This window comes from Hipposideros armiger, unplaced genomic scaffold, assembly GCF_001890085.2.
Source record: "Hipposideros armiger isolate ML-2016 unplaced genomic scaffold, ASM189008v1 scaffold_205, whole genome shotgun sequence".
In the NCBI taxonomy this organism is placed as follows: domain Eukaryota; kingdom Metazoa; phylum Chordata; class Mammalia; order Chiroptera; family Hipposideridae; genus Hipposideros; species Hipposideros armiger.
This window is the reverse complement of record NW_017731555.1, coordinates 836299-857982: the sequence shown is the minus strand read 5'-3', so window position 1 is coordinate 857982 and position 21684 is coordinate 836299. Positions and strand designations below refer to the sequence as shown.

At 36.0% G+C, this 21684-nt stretch overlaps 1 protein-coding gene across 2 annotated transcripts in view; it reads right to left on the bottom strand.

The window, feature by feature from the left end:
- Positions 1 to 21684, bottom strand: part of CHN1 (chimerin 1) — a 179045-nt gene that overhangs the window by 94085 nt on the left and 63276 nt on the right. For both annotated transcript variants that reach the window (XM_019653728.1, XM_019653727.1), the window contains exons 4-5: positions 20591 to 20622; positions 17718 to 17831 (exon numbers count right to left, since the gene is read on the bottom strand). In XM_019653728.1, the coding sequence (XP_019509273.1) occupies positions 17718 to 17831; positions 20591 to 20622 (146 nt within the window). The remainder of the gene's footprint in view (positions 1 to 17717; positions 17832 to 20590; positions 20623 to 21684) is intronic.

Sequence of the window (21684 nt, the reverse complement as noted above, 5' to 3'; positions counted from 1 at the left end):
AAAAAAAAAAAAAAGTACACCATAAAACAGTGTGCAGGGTATGGAACCATGCTTGTTCAACCCAGGAAAGTATTAAAATCTCATATACTATAATTTTTATAGCTTATCTCTAGGTAGGAGTAGAGGTAATTTTTTTGCATTTCTTTTTGTTTTTCTACATTTTTAACATTTTTTATATTGTATATATGTTAGGAAAAAACTAAATAATCTCTTTAAACAGTTATGAACTCTTGTGTAGTTACAGTACGTTTCAATTTATGATAATTTTCAGAAACATCTATTTTTTTCAAGTTAATGATGCCTTATATTAAACTACCCAATCCCTATTATGTCATGTAAATTGTTTTCTATAGCTTGTTTTATTGAAGTATACTTGACCTGAAGGTCCTTCATATAAACTAAAATTATTATACAAATACTTTTTAAAAGCTTATGGCACTGATAACATGGTATTACATTTTTAAGTAAATTATGCTATCCTTTTCATCAATAGCAATTTTCTGATATTGCAGGATTACTAAATTCTATTGTTGTCATGTACTCATATCCAGAAAATGTTCAAAAAAGTGATTCATAATCTTAACTAAGAGAAGCAGGGCACCATTTTCAAAAATTCTGCAGAACATTATTTTCCACTTATTCCAAATAGCACAACAAGGTTTGCAGGAAATGAAACGAAACCATGGTAACCAACTAAACCTATCATGAGCTATCAGATCAAGAGAACACACAGTACAGTACATGTCAACGCCTACCAGCAGCATAATCCTTCCCAGTTCCTTTTGATCCTTCTTTCTAAATATGAAAAAAGCTTTCAACCAATGTTCATTTTTTAAAAATGTGAAAGCCCCTTTACCAATATACTATAATTTTCTCACTTTACACAGGAAATCTCTGGCTGAGTTCACTTTAAAAGTCAACCAAATACTCTGAGATTCAATTAAGAATTTTTTTTCAAATCATTAGCAAAATTACATTTTTTACTTCAATGCATTTTATCATTTTCTAATGCATTAGCAACAGTTTCTTCATACTAAATTTTCAGAGCAGTAAATAAATAACATTCTCACAGGAATTCCTTCCTTAATAGAATCTTACCAGCATTCTAAACTCAAAGCCACAATAAATTAAACCATGACTATATTTACATAATAAAGGGGCCCCATTTTATCATCTTGCTGTCCATTCTGTCACCAGTCATCAATCCCCATTATAGGAACTGTAGCTAAACTCACAGACTCTAGCGACATGTTCTTAACTATCAACCATTAGGTAACACCGAATGAACAAGGCACTAAGGGCTTCTGTCAGGCATTAGCCGTTTATTACATAACTGTATAGCCAGGCAGACAACAAGGCAACCTCTGCAGAGACTGGAGATTATCTTTGCTGCTATGGTTAGCCAACTCCTAACAATAAGCACTTAAAATAAAATACAATAGACATACATGCCATAAAAATATTTGTATATTTTATATGCAACCAATTTCTGGAAGGACACACAAATAATTGTGAATTGCACTACCTCTAAGGAATGGAACTAGAAGTAAGTGGTGGGAAAGTAATATAATTACCACTATATAAGCTTCTTTTATTTGGAAAGGAAATTTTTTTTTTTACCACATCCATGTGTTGTTTTCATAATCATAGAGATGTAATAAATTATATGGGTGCAAATATGCTATCACTTTCTATAAATTATTGCTGTTTTGTGAAAAGTTATCCAAATTCACTACAAAATTATTTTTATAAGCACCAAATGATTTTATAATGGAATTTTAGCTTAAATAATTGAACTTTATACTTAATTTGGCTTTTCTCTTTTTTGGGGTGGAGATGGTGGAAAGTTAGTTCTTGAGAATTAGTTGAGTAAATCTCATCCTTAAAGTCTTTAAATAAATGTTTATCTCCTTTATAAAAATGGTAATGTGTTGATAACTTAAAAATCATTATTAAAAGCTGAATTTACATTTATGCCACATCCCTTGTCAAGTTACATAAAGTACAACACGTTTTGTTACTTTGGATTTTTTTAAACAACTTATAGTTTCCGTTTCTTAGCTTTTTGTTCTTTGAGCAGTTAAGTCTTGGTTTTCTTATCTACAAAAAACAGAAAATACAGTACCTACTGCATAAGATTATTTTGTAGCTAAAACGGAGTTTTCCAACCTAGACAGAGGTTATAGGTTACAAGCTATCAGATCCGTCCAAGCCATTTCAGAAGCTGGGAAGGTTGGATGCAGCTGACGTCCTTGGATGGGCCACTCACACGTGGCCCTGATCAGCCTTGCACATTTACCTCCATGGAGCATATAACACTGTCATTTTCAGTGGGTGCCACAACATGAAAAAGTGTTGGAAAATACTGAAAGATAATGCACATAAACGATTTACTCTAGTGACTGATACAATAAATGTTAACTATTATATTTATAAAACCATTAACTCCATTAATAAAATATTTGGGTGTGCCAAATCATTCACAGGAAAGAAGGCACATTCTCAACACATTTGGGGGTTGTAGCTTATTACCAAATAACAGATCTTAAATGAACGTTGTATGTTTTCTACTGTACCTTAAAGTAGATACACAAGTCAGATCTCAGATCCTCTTTGCAAAGTAGTTAACCAGAGAGTTAGCTCTCTCATATCAAAGTTTCTATTGATTAGCCCCAAAATGTACTTGAAATTCAACTCCACCCTAAATGAAATGGTCAATGGAATTTCCCTTATGCTGTGCCTCTAAGCTACAAAAAAACTTTGAAATCAGCTTTTTGATTTCTCTACCTTTGCTTTAAACTCATTGCTATGTATACATATGCATATGTATTGAGAGGAAGTTTGAATAGACAACTAGTGAATAAAAATCATGCTAAGCATAAAAATTTTTAAAATGAAGTACCACTTAACAGTAAGGTACAAATCAAAACCACAACAAGATACCACTTCACACCCACTAGGATGTCACATCTATTGTTTAAATCAAAGAGATAGTAAGTGTTGGTGAGAAATAGAGAAATTAGAACCTTTATATATTGCTGGTGGGATTATAAAATGGTAGAACCATTTTGGAAAACAAGTTGGTAGTTCCTCAAAATGTCAAACATAAAGTTACAATATACAGCAATTTCACTCCTAGGTATATATGCAAGAGCAGTAAAAACACATGAAGTGTGATAAAAAAATACAGTGAATGCTGCTGCTGAGTGCCAACCAATGGAAAGGCAGGGATCTTCAATACGGGAGGCAGTGTGTTGAACCTTAGTAACAGTGTGTGACAAGTTTCAACTAGTTCAGTGCAGTTAGCCGGGTGTGAGCTATGGTTGAGAGGGTGTGTTTTAAAGTGTGCTGTAAATCATGGACCATGAACAACACATTAACTTGAAATGGGCAAATGGTTTCCTTTCATCCTCCATCATGACAACGCTCTATGTCAGACATCGCTTCTGATACAGCAATTTCTGTCAAATAAAAATATTACAGTGTGTCCTCATCCACCTTATTCACCAGATCTGGCACCATGCAACTTTTGGCTCTTCCCTAAAGTCAAAATGACCATGAAAGGTAAACATTTTGAATAAATTCAGGAGGTCGAGGCAGCCATGACAGTGCAACTAAAGACACTCATCACGAAAGAGGACTTCCAGAACTGCTTCACAAAATGGCAAGAATGATGGGATAAGTGTGTTTAAAGCAAGGGTGAGTATTCTGAGGGGGATTAATGGCAATGTATCTTTTTACTGTAATACATTTTTTAAACTTAAACATTCACCGTATTTTTTTATCACACCTTGTCATGTCCACCCCAAAACTTCTGCACTTATATTGTAGCAGCAACTAATGAACAGATAAGCAAAATGTGGCAATACATTCAAACACTGGAACATTATTTGAATATTATTCACTAATAAAAAGGAATGAAGTAGTGATACATGCAACAACATGGTTGAACCTTAAAAACATAGTAAGGGAAAGAAGGCAGTCACAAAAGAACATATATTATACAGATGATTCCATTTATGTGAAATATCCAGGATGTATAACTCTATAGAGACAAAAGTAGGTTAATGGTTCCCTGGGGCTGGGAGGATTAAGGAGAAATAAGAAGTGACTGCAAAGGAGTGGGAGTTTCTTTTAGGGTGATGTTTTAAAATGGGTTTTGTTGCATAACTTTGTGAATGCATTAAAAACCACTGAACACTTTAAATGGGTGAATTGGTATGTTATTTATAACTAAATAAAAAGAAAGAAGTTTCAAAAAAAAAAAAGAGTAAGATACCATTACATGCAAAAGCCAAGTTTGCAAATAAAATAAGAAAAAAAAAGATTGCTATTTTGCAATACATAAAAACAGGGCTTAGCTGCCACCGGTAGATGTTTCAGAACACTCTTTGCATAGGTGAATCTTTTTCTGGTCCAGGAAAAAAATCAGCAAAAAGAAGAAAAAGAATCCGCAAGGCAATTAGCCCTTAAATTTTTTTACCTATCGATTTAGGCTTACTTAACAAAAAGAGGTGTTTAACAAGAAAGAGAAAACAAATAGGGAGGGTGTCTATCTGAACTTAACCAAACAGCAGATTGCTGGTAGATTTTTTTTCCTTCTTTTCCTCCTCAACTCCCAGCATTTAATTCTAATTTGTTAATTGAAAATAAGAAACAACTCAAAGCCTCTTAATACTCAGCCTATATAGTTTAAGCTTTCTCTCCCTGTAGACAGACCATGTGGGAAGCCATTCATCAGAAGGTTACTTGGTAAGCATGGAGTCCACAGCAAGAGGAACTGAGCATATCAAATGTTTAATGGACTATTTCTCAAAGTGTGTTCCACAGAAGGGCTCCATGAAAAGAGGGTCTCGTGATCACGAGTTTGGGAAATGCAGTATAGTTATATTAGCAATACTCAAATGGTTCCTTGTATTCACCTCTCTACTAGAGTAGCACTGCCAATTAGCCTAGACTCCCCTCTCCCAAAGGGCTCTAGAACACTGACCTCTGCGACTTCCCTCTCTGTTGCCCCCAAGGCTGACCAATTCTTCTTCTGAACAATTATTTAAATAAGCTGATACATTCTACTTAGAGTCAGATTTTCAGAGATTTAGGAGGTATTATTTTCCACTGTGATTAAAGGTTGCAGCTAGTGTCTTCGACACTTCTCAAAATGAAAATAACCCTACTGACTTTGGTCGACTGTAAAAATTATATACCTGCATTGTAAAAAAAAAAAAAAAAATCAGGCCTCAGAAAGGCACAAAGGTACAAGGGTAAAAATCACCTTTAAACTCATCATTCAGAGATGAGCACAATGAACATTTTAATGGTCCTTCTTTTAGACATCTATTACATATATACCCAACAGATACCTATTTTTACATAAGTAGTATGATGCTATACATAATGTCCTATATAATAAATTTTACTTTTCAGATTAACATAGGCTATATATATATTTTTTTCAGAATTTATCAAATAAATATGATACATTTTTTAAATACAATATATCCAAGCATAGTTAATTTATGCTTTCTTAGTTTTTAAATTCTCATTTTTCTCCATTATTTAGAACTTTTCCAAATAATTTTTATCTTGATGGTTGGTCAGCATAAAACCAACAAGGATGTGCCAAGCAGTGTGGGTACACAGCATTCTCTGGAATATGTCCAAGTCTGTCCCGGAATATCCAGATCCAGGATTTGGGGATTATCAAGACTCTTGCACATATGTCATCCTGCTCTTCTCCCAATTTAGAGAAGCTAAAATGAGTCAGACTCAATAGAAATGTCTCTGGAATTGCCAAATTTGGAGCTAACATTTCTCCTCAAAGTGAACCCTTTAAAACCTGTAAGATATCTAGAAACCCTTTTAAAGATCAGTTTTCCATAGCTCCCTCCTCTCCCCCAAAAAGAAATGGTTTACTAAATTAATTATTTAAATAATTCTGGTAAAACTTAGTTCCCACCACCCTTTCCACTCATTATATTCTTATCGCTCCCACAGTGATCTTTCTAAATTAAAAAAAAGTCTAACCTTCACTTTCTTCTGTTAAAAGTCTTCATCTGCTCCCATTTCCTACAGATACAGTCCAAATTCGTAAGCATGAAATACCTGGCTTTCTTGGCACACTTACTGCTAAAATTTTCGGCATGCCCAACCCCCAGCAGCCTGCATAGAACACCATATGTTCTATATGTTCCTGCCTTGGGTGTTTCTTCTTTCCAAAATGCTCATTTTTCATCACATCTTATCCTGCTACCTGGCAAGCTTCTCCTCTACCTTGAAGAGGCAGCTTAAATGTCTTCTTCCTTGACCCATCTGGGTAGTCCCTGGTAGAACACAGAATAAATGCTATTTTTGTCAATGCAGTTATCTGGGAGATTATGTTAATTACCCAATTTGACAATGAAGACCAAGCTCCTGATTTCTATGAAAGGCCTTGACACATATTAGTGACATGCCAGGGATAAATATTTTAAGGTATCTATTAATCAAAAGTACCATGGATTTCACTACGCTAAGATTATTAACATAATTAGGTTTTCCACATCACCTTTAAAATACTAAGTTAGTTTAAGTCAGTTTGGAAAATATTGTAAAACAAGTTTTGAAAATACTACAGGCAAAAGAACGCCAATAAAACAGAATTTACAAAACTTTGGTGCCTGGCCTCACATAAGCCTTTAAGTGGAACTCATACCAGATTTTCTTACTATTTACCAAAGCTAAAACTGGTAGTACTGCTTTAATAAGAATTTGATCAGGACTGAAAGATTTGCAGAATTACACCATTAACTGATCCCAACAAGAAAACAACTTTAATGAATACCTACAATGCTGTATAGTGTAACTGTATCCATTTCCCCTCCTCACCTCAATCTTCTTCCTTCTTTTAAAACAAGAAAAGAAAACCAGAATTTGTTTGGTCATCCAGACTTCCTCCCAAAGCCTTGTCTTCCAGCAGAAGCTGACCCCATCTCCCAGGTCCAGGAGCCAGTGCTGGTTACACAAGCAATCAATACATGCATTTCCCTGCAGACCGTTATTGGCCCAGGGGGTGGGGAAGGAAACCCACACTAGCTCCATCCACCTGAAGGGAAGGATGCATACAGCATGAGAGAGGACAGGTTGCCTTGTACTCCCTTCCCGGGCATAAACAAGGATGCACACAACTGTGGCTGCCCCTGGCAGCCTCCTTTGACCACAAGGAAAACCAGCCTTAAACAAGTTGATGATGGGAGTGGCCAGGAATAGAAACGGAAAGATCACAAGTTCAATAACATCACTGGCATACTGAACATCCATGCTATTGCATTTCTGAATTTCTCATTATGTGAGATATGACCTTAAATAATTTATTGTTTAAGCCAGTAGAGTTTGCTTATTTTGAATATCAGATAACACTTGTACACGAAGGCATCTCGATATGGTAATTTGATTCTGAAAGTGGGATGCTGCTAGACTTTGAAAAAGTCTCTTTGGAGAAATAATGGGTTACCATCTTCATTTTGCAAATAGGATACTAAAACTCTGAGAGGTTTCTTTCCAGCTTTCTTTTCTAGTTTTAGTAAAACACACACTTAGGATTGTATTTTTCTTCTCAGTAAAAATGAACAAATTTAGGAGTTCTTACTACTATGAAAAAGGGATATTTTATATTAAAGGGAAGCAATGTTGACAGAGAGCATAATAATAAGTCAAAATAATGCATAATTTTAGTCCTGATGCCATATTAAATGTGCAACATTGCTATAAAAAGGTGTTTTAATATTTCCAAGAAAATTCTTGGATAGAGTGCAAGCAAGTAGGCCCATATTAAATGGGTGGCTTAGGCGGAATAGTGAGGCTCTAATGTTCAGCTATGATTCACTTATTTGCACGTTTAAATTAAGGCAGAAAAAGTAAATAGTGATTACAACCAAATGTTGTTTATAAATTTGTTGAGTTAGTAAAGACCTTTTTGCATTTACAACAATTCCATTAAAAATATAAAACTTTCAGATAAAAATAGTGAAAAAAACTAGTTTTGAATGGTTGTCATTGGACATATACACAGAAGTTGTTTAGATTCTTATTTATTAGGTATAGTGGTGTCGATGAGAAAATAGATACCAAATACTTAAAAGGTCAGTTCATGTGATCATTTACATTAGCTTTCCATTAGTTTTTCTACCTCCGAAAAGTCATGATACAGTGTTTATGTAATCTATCAGTTATTTATAGCAAACAACTGTTTTGATAGGTCATAGCTCAAAAATATTTAGGGAAATATGGAGAAAATGAAGGAAAAAATGAAAAATTACATCACAGAATTAGAATCTATAAAAAAAGCGAGTAAAAATTCTGGAACTAATTAACATAGTATATGAAATTAGTAACTCAATGGATGGGTTTAACAACAGCTCAAAAATAGCAGAATATAAGACTAGTGAATTGAAATATATAGGTCAATACAAAATGTCCAAACTGAAATTCACAGAGATAAAAGTCAGAAAGTTAGAGGTTCATAGAGAAAAAATCTTAGAAACATCAGAAAATAATTTATCATGAATAAATCTACATTAAGAGAAATACTAAGGGAGTTTTGTCAGCAGAAGAAAGATAATCCCAAGAGAAACACAAAATGAAAGAAAGAATGAAGAGCAACAGAAGGGGTAAATTATGTAGATAATATAGACAAATACTGACTGTTCAAATACTAACAATAAGATCTTGTGGGGTTTAAAATATATGTAGAAATACAATTTTTGAAAATAATAACACAAAAGATATGAGGACGGTAAATAGAGTTTAAAGTGTTCTAAGATTCTAACATTATTGGGAAAGTGGTCAAAGTAATCATTTATATTAAATATAAATGAATCACGGACACATGTTGTTGTAATCTCTAGTTTATCCATTAAAAGAACAGTAAAAGTATAACTCAGGTCAATAGAAAAAATGGAATAAAAATTAATTTGCAAAATAAGTCAACAAAGAAGAAACAAAATAGGAAGGTCAAATAGAAAATAAACATGGTAGTATTTTAAACTAAAATATATCAGTAATTACATTATTTGTAAATGAATTATATGCTTCTGCTAAAATTTAAAACTTTAAAATATGATGAATGAAAACACAGAACAAGTCACAAACTTGGAGGAGGTATTTCAATTCATATATAACCAAATGATTAGTATCCACAACAAATGACATTTATGAATCAACAAGAAAAAGCCATTCAACCCAATATTGGAAGAATAAGAGGTCTGAACAAGCATTTCACAGAAGAGAGAATGTGAATAGTCAAATATGAAGAGTCAAATATGAAAAGAAGCTCCATCTCATTAGGAATCAGAAACACGCAAATTAATCACCAGACACCATCAGAATGGCATAAAGTCAGACAGTATTAAGTGAAAGCAAGAAGGGAAACAACAGGAATTCTTATACAATGTTGCAAAATAAATATTAACACAAATACTATGGAAAAATTGTCATTAGCTAATAAAGCAAAAGATCTAACAAAGCAAAAGCAGCAATTTTACATATAAGTAATATTCTAGAGAAAATCTTAACATGCCCCAGGAAACATTTACAAGATTATTATACACAGCAAAACTGTTTTTAACAGCGCCAAACCAGAAACTACCAACATGTCCATTAACAGTAGGATGGACAAATAAATTGTATTTATTTAATGGATTAAACAGCAGTGAAAATGAATGAATTTAGCCATGTTCTACAGCAAGGATAAATCTCAGAAATATAATGTTGATTGAAAGAAAACAAGAAGAATACATTCCACATGTTCTATTTAAGTTCAAAACCAAGCAAACCAAAACAATGTATTATGTAGGGATACAAACATGTTATAAATTTATCAAGAACAACAAGGGAAGAATAATCAAGATAAGGTTGCCAGTGTGAGGAACAGGAGGAAGCAGGCAGGAATAGGGGAGGGATATATAGGATACAGGAGACTCCAAAGAAATGGTCGTTTCTTAAAATACATGCGGGGAACATAACGGTTATAGTATCATGATATTTAATAATTTTTATATTTCTTATAAGTATTATTTTGTATATACTTAACATTTAATGAAAACGATAATAGAAAACATGCACTGGTTCTATCCCTTTTCATTTGTCGCTCCACAAATACAACACTGAACCTAATAATTTTTTCTTCTAGTGAGAAAAATTAAATGACATATTTTTTAAAGAGTTAGTTTTAAAACAATGAAAATCATAAAAAATGTTTCCAATCAAAGTTCATAAATTATCTTATGTTTACACACAACTGATTATTTGCCATATCTTATTAAACTGTAGCTAATCCAAATGTCAAAAATTGACATACGGAAACTCCCAAAGTCACTGTGAAACACTTCATTCTTCAAGAGGTATAATCTGATGCCTGGGCTAGCATCTTATCTTCAACTATACACTCAAACTATGTGGATGCCTGTCTGTATGCTTTATTTGTATAACAAACCTTCCACTGAGCAACGGTCATTTATCCTGAACCAAGGGGTCAACATGAGCAAAGGCAGACAAGCCAGACAAGGCCTGGCCTGAAATTCAGGCTGAGATAGAATACAGGAGAAGATGGTGCTAAAGAGGAGAGTAAAATGTCAGCCACAGCATATCTTCCATGCCATGGAATGAGAATCTCTTCTGACTGCAGAAAATTGGTACTGTGAAAGCACACATACTACCCTGAGTAAGACCTGACATTTATGCACAAAGATCATCAGTAAAGGATTGGGCCCCCACAAGTATGGGGAGATGTCAACGATGGGGTGAAGTGCGATCTTTGAAACCTTGTGCTCTACTCAACACTACAACTTTGCTGATCACAACATCAGATTTTAAGATTGGCTGTCATTTACAATACTGTGGAAAATAAATTAGAGGGACAAGGCTGAGAGTACAGGGAGATTTCTTAAGCAGTTATTGAACTCGTCCAGGAAGGGGCTTGTAGTCTAAAAGAAGAGGGAAATTTGAAGAAAAAGTTAAGAAATAAAAGATTGTTAAGTTTGGCTGTGTGAGATGGGCAAGAAGAAAAAGTTCTCTTCATATTAGATAATAAAGGCATATACACCATGAGACAGGGCGAGGGTGTGGGGATGAGAGCGAGCTTGGAAGGTTTGGGTGCTACTTTTCTCCAAACTAAATCCCTGGTGTTTGTTGGTGTCATTAAGGGAAAACTGGTAGCATGTTATGAGGCAACATGGTTTAATGAAAAGTACGTAAACTTTGCAATAAGGCAAAACTGAGTTCAAATTCCAGTTTTGTAACTTACTCTGTGGAGGAGACAGCAACAAAGGAGAAAGAGCGAGTGCTATGCAATTTCTGTTTCTCCCCTCACCCCACCTCTTTCATCTTTATTATGGTCCACTGCCTTTACATCAAGGCTTATTTACCCCAGGCACTCAGATGCCAGACTATTTGGAAATGTGATGTTAAAGAATCCTAGAATTATACAATGCTAGGAATAGAAAGATGAAGAAACTGACTAAGGAATTCTGCGACTTGCTCCAAATCACTCTAGTTCATTTAGTGGCAAAGTGAAAATTTAAATACCCAGCCCAGCCTTTTTTTCCTGTATAATATAAAACAATATAATTAGTTAAGTAATAGAAGGGGGATTTACACTTTATTTGCCATAAAAAAGTAAATTTCCATGAAATCCTGTAACAAGCTCTGTTCTCCGGGTATGCAACTGATTCAAAATTCAGTATGAAATAATAGGGAATTATACCATTTTTTTTGTCAGAAAGATTGATATTAAACTTTGGTGGGTGGGAATAAGAGCAGTCCCTGTTTTCACAGGCACAAGTGAGTGGAAAAGGAGTCCGATATGGTCCCATTAGAGTCCTAACCAACAATATCATCTTTCTGTTCTCTTTGTGGCCACCAAAAGAAATGTCATCTCTTTGACCTCGTTCTTAGGAAGTTTCTATTTTAAAGTCTTTTTCAGAAGATGGATGAATGAATGCACAGATGAACAAATGAAGGAATGAACAAAGATAATGGATAATTTGTCTAAGCCTTTGGAGAAGCAGCAATGTAGAGTGATTAAGAGCACAAAGCTCTGAAATTGACATGTGAAAACATGTCCAACATCACTAATCAACAGAGAAAGGCAAAATAAAAGCACAATGAGATACCGCTTCACATCTATCAGAATGGCTATCATCAATAAATAAAAAAACACAAGTGTTGGTGAGGAGGTGGAGAAGAGGGAACCGGAATACTTGTACACTACTGGTGGGATTGCAAATTGGTCAGCCACTATGGAAAATGGTTTGTAGGTCCTCAAAAAAATTAAAAATAGAACTACCTTATAACCTAGCAATTCCACTTCTGGGTATTTATCTGAAGAAATCCAAAACACTAATTCAAAAAGATATACGCACCCCTATGTTCACTGCAGTGTTATTTACAATAGCCAAGATATGGAAGCAACCTAAGTGCCCATCAATAGATAATTAGATAAAGAAGATGTGGTACATATATACAATGGACTATTACTCAGCCAAGAAAAAAAAAGGAAATCTGGGGATTTCAAATCAAGACAGTGAAGTAGGTAAACACTATACTTACCCCTCCCATGACCACATCAAAATTACAACTAAACTACAGAACAACCATCATTGAGAATAGCCTGAAGTTGAGCTGAACTGAAGCCCTACAACTAATGACATACAGAAGAAGCCACCCTGAAACTGGCAGGAAGGGTCGAAACACTTAACAGGCTGGTCCCATAACTGCGTGTAACCATTAAAAACCAGGAGGGATATCTCAGCTGTGGAGGTCCCTACCTTGAGAAGTGAGGAGTCCCAGCATCTCCCCTACACAGGGTTCCAGTGCCAGAGAGAGAAGTCCCCATAACTTCTGGTTGTGGAAAACCAGGGGAGATTGTGACTGAGTGAGATGAGGGCAACTGTAGTCATTGGCACTCCTCTTAAAGAGACTGAGCATGGACTTACTCTTACGGACTCACTTGTTTTGAGCTCCGGTGCTACAGAAGCAGCTCAAAAAGTGCCAGAGACATAGGGGAAGGAACTCAATTGTCTGGCTTCATAGCGAGGGCTGAAGGGGGCAGCTTTCCTCCAGAGGGAGGAGCTGGGGGAAGCCATTGTTTCTTCGTTGAGCGCTCTCCACTCCAGGAGTACAGATACAGGCAGCCACTGTATCTGAGTCTCCATCAACCTGGCTAACACCTTTCATTTACTCGGCCCTGGTCATTCCCTGAAACCCTGCCCCACTAGACTTTCAGATGCACCAATCCATTTCTAGTGGCTTTTTCATACAAACAGCCTGTTTTGGCTCATGCTACAGACGTTCCTAAAATATCTCAAAGGTTCACAAAACCAAAACAAACAGCATCGGGCTTCAGTGTATCTCTACCTCTGGCTGAGCAGCCTGAAGCCTGGTACTAGTGGCAGCTGGCCTTGGTTCGCAGCTTGGCCTCTTTAGGCACCATCAAGCCCAATACAGGCGAAGGCCAACTGTGGATTGCTTTGTGGTTTATGCAAGTTGGCACCAGGCAGGGCACAGGCTGCAGCTGAACTTTGTCTGCAGGGGGTCCCCTCTCAGGAGAACCCAGAACTGGCATGCCTGGTGACCAGCTTCAGACTGAGCCAGAATATCACTCAGCTGCCTCCAAGGATGGCACACCCAAAAGGCAGACTGGGCAGGCACTAGAGCCCTGCTAAACCAAATCCCGCTCCATAGGGTCAGCCCCTGCACCATAGCTCCTCCACTGCAGTCACAGCCAGTCCTCACAACCAATCAGTCCAAGGGTCAATCCATCCCACTGATGTGCAAGCACTGATGTGCAAACAGCAAAAAGGCTCAACTACAATGGGAGAGCACACACAACCTACACAATGGACACACCTGGAACACCCATCTCAAGTGAGCAGGGAGACTGCGCCACTAGGTCCCACAGGACACCTACTACATAAGGCCACTCTACTAAGACCAGGAAGCATAGCAGCCCTACTTAATACATAGAAACAAACGCAGGGAGGCAGCCAAATAGGGAGACCAAGAAACACATCTCAAATAAAAGAATAGAACAAAGCTCCAGAAAAAGAACTAAACAAAATGGAGACAAGCAATCTACCAGATGAGAGTTCAAAACACTGCTTATAAGGATGCTCAAGGATCTCAGGGAGAACTTCAGCAAAGAGGTAGGAAACATAAAAATGGAGAACATAAGAAAGAACCAGTCTGAAATAAAGAATACAATAAATAAAATCAAGAATACATTACAGGGAATCAACAGATTAGGTGAAGCAGAGGATCAAATCAGTGATTTGGAAGATAAGGTAGCAGAAAACACCCAATCAGAACAGCAAAAAGAAAAAGTCCCCTAAAATGAGGACAGTATAAGGGGCCTCTGGGACAATATTAAGTGTACCAACATTCCCATCATAAGGGGTACCAGAAGGAAAAGAGAAAGAGAGCAACAAATAAAAACCTATTTGAAGAAATAATGACAGAAAAGTTTTCTAATCTGGCAAAGGAAATGGATATTCAAGCCCAGGAAGCACAGAGAATCCCAAACAAGATGAACCCAAACAGACCCACACTAAGACACATCATAATAAAAATGCCAAAGGTTAAAAACAGAGAAAAAAATCTTAAAAGCAGCAAGAATAAAGCAGTTAGTTACCTACAAGGGAGATCCCATAAGACAATCAGATTTAGCAACAGAAACTTTATAAGCCAGAAGGGATTGGCAGGAAATACTCAAAGTGTTTATGAAAAGTAAGTGCCTACAACCAACATTACTTTACCCAGCAAAGCTATTATTTAGAATCTAAGTACAGATAAAGAGCTTCCCAGATAAGAAAAAGCTGAAGGAGTTCATCACCAGCAAACCAGTACTACAAGGAATCTTAGAGGACTTCTTTAAGATTTAAAAAAAAAAAATATATATATATATATATATATATATGAATATAAAATGGCAATAACTATATAGCTGTCAATTATTTTCAATGAAAATGGAGTAAACGCTCCAATCAAAAGATATAAGGGCTGAATGGATAAGAAAACAGAAAACAAGACCCTTACTTACATAGGCTGCCTACAAAAGACTCACTTCAGATTGAAAGACACACGAAGATTGAAAGTCAAGGGATGGGAAAAAGATATCTCATGAAAATGGAAACAAACAAACAAAAAGCTGGCATAGCAATACTTATACCAGACAAAATAGACTTTAAAACAAAGGCTATTAACAAGAGACAAAGAAGGACCCAATAATCCCACTTCTGGGTATTTATCTGAAGAAACCCAAAACACTACTTTGAAGGGACATGTGCATCTGTATGTTCACTGTAGAATTGTTTACAATGGCCAAGATGTGGAGGCAGCCTGGGTGTTTGTCGATGAAAGAATGAATAAAGAGGCCGGCCGAGTGGCGTGATGGTTAAGAACTGGCTTGGGACACCAGAGGGCCCCGGTTCGGATCCCACATATGAGGGCCAGTGACACTGCCCTCTACAGCTAAGATACTGAACAACAGCTCAACCTGGAGCTGGGCTGCCATGAGTCGCCAGCGACGGCGTAGGCTGCAGCCCCTGTGGCAGTGGGTTGCCATGGGCTACTGTGTGTAGCCAGCAGCCAGCATGAGCGGCCAGCAGCCGCAGTGAGTGGCCGTCCAGAAGCCGGGGACTGATGTGCCTCGCCCGGGAAGAGTGCAATGATGGTGCCAACTTGGGCCAGTGAAGCAACGTCCTCCACAACTAGACTGAAGAACAAAAAACGACAGCAACTTGTCTGTTCCCCTTCCCCGATTCCCCAGTGCTGTTCCCATCCCAATTCCCCAATAAAAATCTTTAAAAAAAAAAAAATGAATAAAGAGGAGGTGGTATATATAATATATACAATGGAATATTTCTCAGCCATGGTAGGGAATGGGTTCTTGCCATCTGCTGCGGCACGGATGGACCTGGAGGGTATTGTGCTGAGTGGAGTATTTCAGAAGGAGAAAGACAGATGCCATGTGATTTCACTTATATGAGGAATCTAAAGAACAAAATAAAAAACAAACAAAACAAAAACAAATTCATAGATACAGAGAACATTTTGATGGTTGCCACATGGGAGGGATTTCGGGGGTTGGGTAAAAAGGGGAAAGGATTAAGAAGTACAAATTGGTAGTTAGTTACACAATAGTCATGGGGATGTAAAGTAAAGCACAGGGAATATAGTCAATGGTAATAACTATGTACAGTGCCCGGTGGGTACTAGACAGCTCAGGGGGGGTCACTTCTTAAATTACATAAATGTCTAACCACTATGCAGTATACCTGAAATTAATATAATATTGAATGTCAACTGTAATTAAAAAATTAAAAAAGGGGGATAAACGGTGAAGAGGAATAATAAGTTCAAATTTCCAGGTATAAATCAAGTAAATCATAGGGATATAATGTACAGCATAGAGAATATAGTTAATAATATTGTGACGTGGTACAGTGTCAAATGGTTGGAATTATCATGGTGATCACTTCTTTTGGTATGTAAGTGTTGAATAACTATTGTGAATACCTGAAACTAATAGAATATTGTATGTTAGCTATATTTTAATAAAAATATTTTAAAAGATGGAATCTTACTTACTTACCATCTTACTTACTATAAGATGGACTTAGAGGGTATTCTGCTAAGTGAAATAAGTTACACATAGAGAGAAATACTATATGATCTCACTTATATATGGAATCTAAAGAACAAAATAAACGAAAAAATCAAAACAAAACAAAACCAGAAACAGACTCATCGATATAGAGAACAAACTGATAGCTATGGGAGGGGAGGTGGGGAACTGGGTAAAAAAGGTGAAAGGATTAAGAAGTACAAATTGGTAGTTACAAAATAGTCACAAGGATGTATAGTACAGCATAGGGAATATAGTCAGTAATATTATAATTACTATGTATAGTGCCAGGTGGGTACTAGACTAATTAGGGGGATCACTTCATAAATTATATAATTGTCTAACCACTATGCTGTACACCTGAATCTAATATAAAATAATACTGAATGTCAACTATAACTGCAAAATAAAAAAATAAATCAGTAAAATGGCAAATCCCTCCAAAAAAATAAAGAACGCAGGCTCTGAAGCCAGATTATCTAGGTTCAAATACCAGCTACACAAATTATGAAATGTATGACCTTGGCCAAGTCACTCAACCTCTAGGTCCTCTGTTTCCTTATCTGTAAAGTAGAAAGCAACAATACATAGGTCCTAGAGTTGTGAAGATTAAACGAAGTTAGAGGCCTGGAGTGAGATAAACCCAAAGAACAGGAAAGAGCCAAGGGCTCCCAAGCAAAGCTGCTTCAACCAAAAGCGGGCTTAAGAGAAATGACAGTGGTTTTAATTTTATGAGTTACAAAGATCTTTTCTCTTAGTTCCTTTTCTTACTCAAGAAATAGGTGGGAACTGACACAGCAGGGCTGATGGAAGAGAATGGTAAGATGAAATAGAAGCAAGCAGCTACAATAAAATGCTTTACAAGTTTTTCAAGTCTTAATTACTGAGTGCTACCATTCATGAGGAATTTTTTAAGGGTCTCAAAGCTATTAAAATGGTAATTAGGCCCCAAGAAAACAAGAACCAATTCAATTATATGCTGGATGCTTTTAAAATTTAAAGCCCTCTATTAAGAGGGTTTTAAATGAAACATAGTTATAATTACAGGTCCAAGACCAACCTTAAAGCCAAAGTGTAGGTTCCTGGCTGACGCTGGCTCTCCCGAATTAGGTAGCTCCCCTCAGCCACACTCAAGAGCTGATCTGCTGCTTCTCGGGAGATCATGCCGTGAAACCTAAGAAACAAAGTCAATTCAGAAACCACATGCCTTTCACCTTTTTCAATTAAACAAGATAAAACAAAATCCCCACCTTTAAGTTCTGTTGTTTTCTAGACAAAGTACTGCCATATAATAAAAGGGGAGCAGTTGGGTTTATGCTTGCATTTCTCTGGGCTTGGCCCCTGACCAGCTTCTCTGTGGTGATAAGAACAGCATCAAACTAGCTATCCAATCCATTTAACAATTATAAAATTAAAATTCACATCCATCTGAGGGAAGACCAACCACCTCTCTTGAGAGGACAATGCCCTTCTTATGTAGCTGTCTGACCATATGGACATGCTAAAAAATATACAGAAATGTGTCCCATTTCCTTTCCTCATACTAATAGCATTGCTCCAAAATTTTGGCTCAGAGTCTAGGTTGGCAATTTTCCAGGACCCTGGGTTGCCCTTAATTGGCATGATTGCCCAATAATGTGCATAATCTGCATCACTGGATAATCAAGCCAAAAGCAAAGAACTGGAATACTTGCTTTCACTCCCTGCCAAAACCCTATTTTTGATTAACAGAGAAAAGAGGAAAAAGAATAAACATAAATAACACACTCTCTACACAAACAGTAGATTCATCTATAACATTCAGACATAAAACACTGAAAAAGAAAAATGTCAGTGGTGATTGATGATTAATATTAAAAATATAAAACCGCCTTACATTTGTATGGGGATTTACAATGTACAAAGAATTTACACACATACTTATACACTATGTCCTTTTAGTAACTCCAAAATAACTGAATGGAGCGAATGCTCTAATGAAGCTTTGGTTGCAGCTTTTACTGGTAGGAAAAAACCAACAGTCACTTGAAATTGGAATAATATATTTAAAAGGCCCTGAAACAACACTTTAATAATTTAGGAGGGTACAAGTGTCAACTTTTGGAGTTTTTCCTCATGGGAATGGTCAGTCTTTCTCAATTTACATCTTAAAACAGTTCATGGTAGACATGTTCAAATCATGACAATTAGAATAGTTAGGTTTAACAGTGGGCTCCTGGGATTTCTAATCATTATAAATTCCTCAATCTTTCAGAACCAGTTCCACTCTGACTCTGCTGGAGCAAGAAGATAGTAACCTATCGGTAATAATATATACTATTAGATTAGTATTACTTTAAGTTTTTGATATATTTAGTTTACTTGACATCAATTAATAAAGGTAGTAAAATTTAATATCTACCTGGTTAAAAAACTCAATTTAAAGGAAAATGCCATTGAAGAAAGCAAATTTTGTAACAAAAGTTGACAATGATATTTTAAAAACCTTAAAACTATTCATACCAATTGACTTAAAATTTCCACCCCAGAAAAAGTTTAAGGCACTAAGATGTTTCTTCATGTGTCACTTAAAAACCGGGATACATATTGAAAAATGAGTGTTATGTGACTTCATTATTGTGCAAACACTATAGAGTACACTTACACAAACCTAGATGGGACAGCCCACTACACACCTAGGCGGTATGGCATACCATTACTGTATATGCAATCCCATCATGACCGAAACGTCATTATGTGGCCCATAACTGCATAGTTTAAACACAGCCTAAATGCTAAAAGCAGAGAAATGACTATTATGATATAACCATCAAGAACACCAATGGCTCCGCCCAACTCCCAGCACCTATGCTCTATTTACAAGATCTTGGAAACTTAAACAGAACTTTAAATAATTTAAAAATATTTGCTATATACATTATTGTTCAGCTGATATGATCTTAAATCATGAAAAACAAACAATTTTATTTGGGGAATAATAGGATTATAGGTGATTTTTATTTCCCAAAGGACTATATTTCTAGGTTTTTTTTAATAATCAGAAAAATTAAGGACTTTAAAAATTATAACATTTTTCATAAAATAGAAAAATGCCCATTATTAATATTAAATGGAAAAATCAGGCTACAAAAATTATATGTATAATATCTCCACTGTGTAAAAATCATTAGAAAAATAAATATTTAGAAATAGTTCAGACTGTTAACATTAGTTATTTCTGGGTAGCCTGAATTTACTTATAGAAAATTTATAACGTATAAATATAGAATAAACCACCTATACCCCAACTGTATGTACATATGTGAGTATATATATCTATATGCTTAACACATACATATACACACAAATGCATATGTGTGTGTGTATATACAGGTATATATATTTTTTTCCTCATATACATCTAGGAGCATTTATTTACTGTATGGCTTGCATCTTTATTTATTTTTTTTGAAGATCTAATTGACTTTATTAGGAGAGTCATGAATCTGGCAGCATCCCCTTTAGAAACCAGAAGTAGGGCCGGCCGAGTGGCTCAGTTGGTTAAGATCTCACTTAAGAGTGCGAGCTCTGAGCAACATGGTTGCCGGTTTGATTCCTGGCCCAAGCTGAACTGCCGCTGAGCTGTCAACAAGTGGCAGGATGGCTCAGCAAAAAAAAAAAAAAAAATAGAAACCAGAAGCGCTCTCTTGGCTTGCATCTTTATTTTTAAATTATTGCATACATTTTCCCATGGTATTTTCTTCTCTATACTTGTCTTTATTTTTTGTGTTTTCACCTTTTAGAATAATTGCATTTGTAATAAGAAAAATATTTTAGCTCATCCAAACTTGAGTACCTCCTTCATCTTGATTTTATTTTTACTAAAAGCACCCATTTACCTGTCTCTCTTACATATTCCAAACCATAAAATGTTTTTTGATAATCCATACTTACTCTCTTCCATAATACTTTGGTCTGTTTTCTACCTATTGGGAAAGAAAACAAAGATATTCGTGAAATGCAAATATTCAGAATATAATTCAACATTCTGCATATGTGACAAACTAACGCATACGTATATTAAAAAAAGAAAAATCAGAGTTTGGAGTTCCAGTTCTATCAGCAGATTAACTGTGCCATTGGGACTGGTCACTTCATTTTCTCAGACCTATTTCTTATCTATAAAACACTGTGTATGTAAAAAGAGTTGAACTAAATCATCTTTTATTTCTAGGATTTTATGAATCTGAAAAAAATATTTATACCACTTTATGCAAAAAGTAAAATAAAACCTCCAAAAACTTAATGCAACAATTGTGTCAGCACAGATTGCGGCTTTCTCTCCCGTCCTCTCCCTTCCTGCTACTCCATGTTCCCCCCTCTGTTAACATCTCAATATCATCATGCCCTTTTGTTCTCCCATCAGCTCTTCCCTCACCACAGTTAATCTCCCCTAGCTTTTCCCGGCAGGTGTGCTGGCCCTGTAGCTAAAGAAAGGCCCAGGAGAAAAGATTCTAAGGGATTTTGACTGGGATAGACTGAAAAAAAAGTATCTGTCCTGTTCATTTATGAAACATTTACCGAATGTGATACGCATTGTCCTGGAGGGAGAAACATCACTGACATATGGCAACTGTCATTACTCGTTTGAAACTTATATTCTAATGATGAGAGACAATCAAGTTTAAAGAAATAAGAAGAAAACAAGAAAACGAAGTAGTGATAAGTACTATAATGAAAATAAGAATGGGTAATGTAAAAGAGAAGGCTAATGAGGTATTTAAGATGGGTGATCAGGACAGGCCTCTCCGAGATGAGGAAAATTAAACTGGGTCCTGAATGACAAGAAAGCCAGGCCCAGCTAGAATATCATAAAAATGGAATAAGCTTTTCCTAGGAGGTATCTGGGTGACACCATGGACTACATTTATTTAGTTCATGCTGTGTGCTGGTTTTTTTGGTTCTTGTTTGTTTGTTTGTTTGTTTGTTTGTTTGTTTGTTTTTATTGGGGAACAGTGTGTTTTTCCAGGACCCATCAGCTCCAAGTC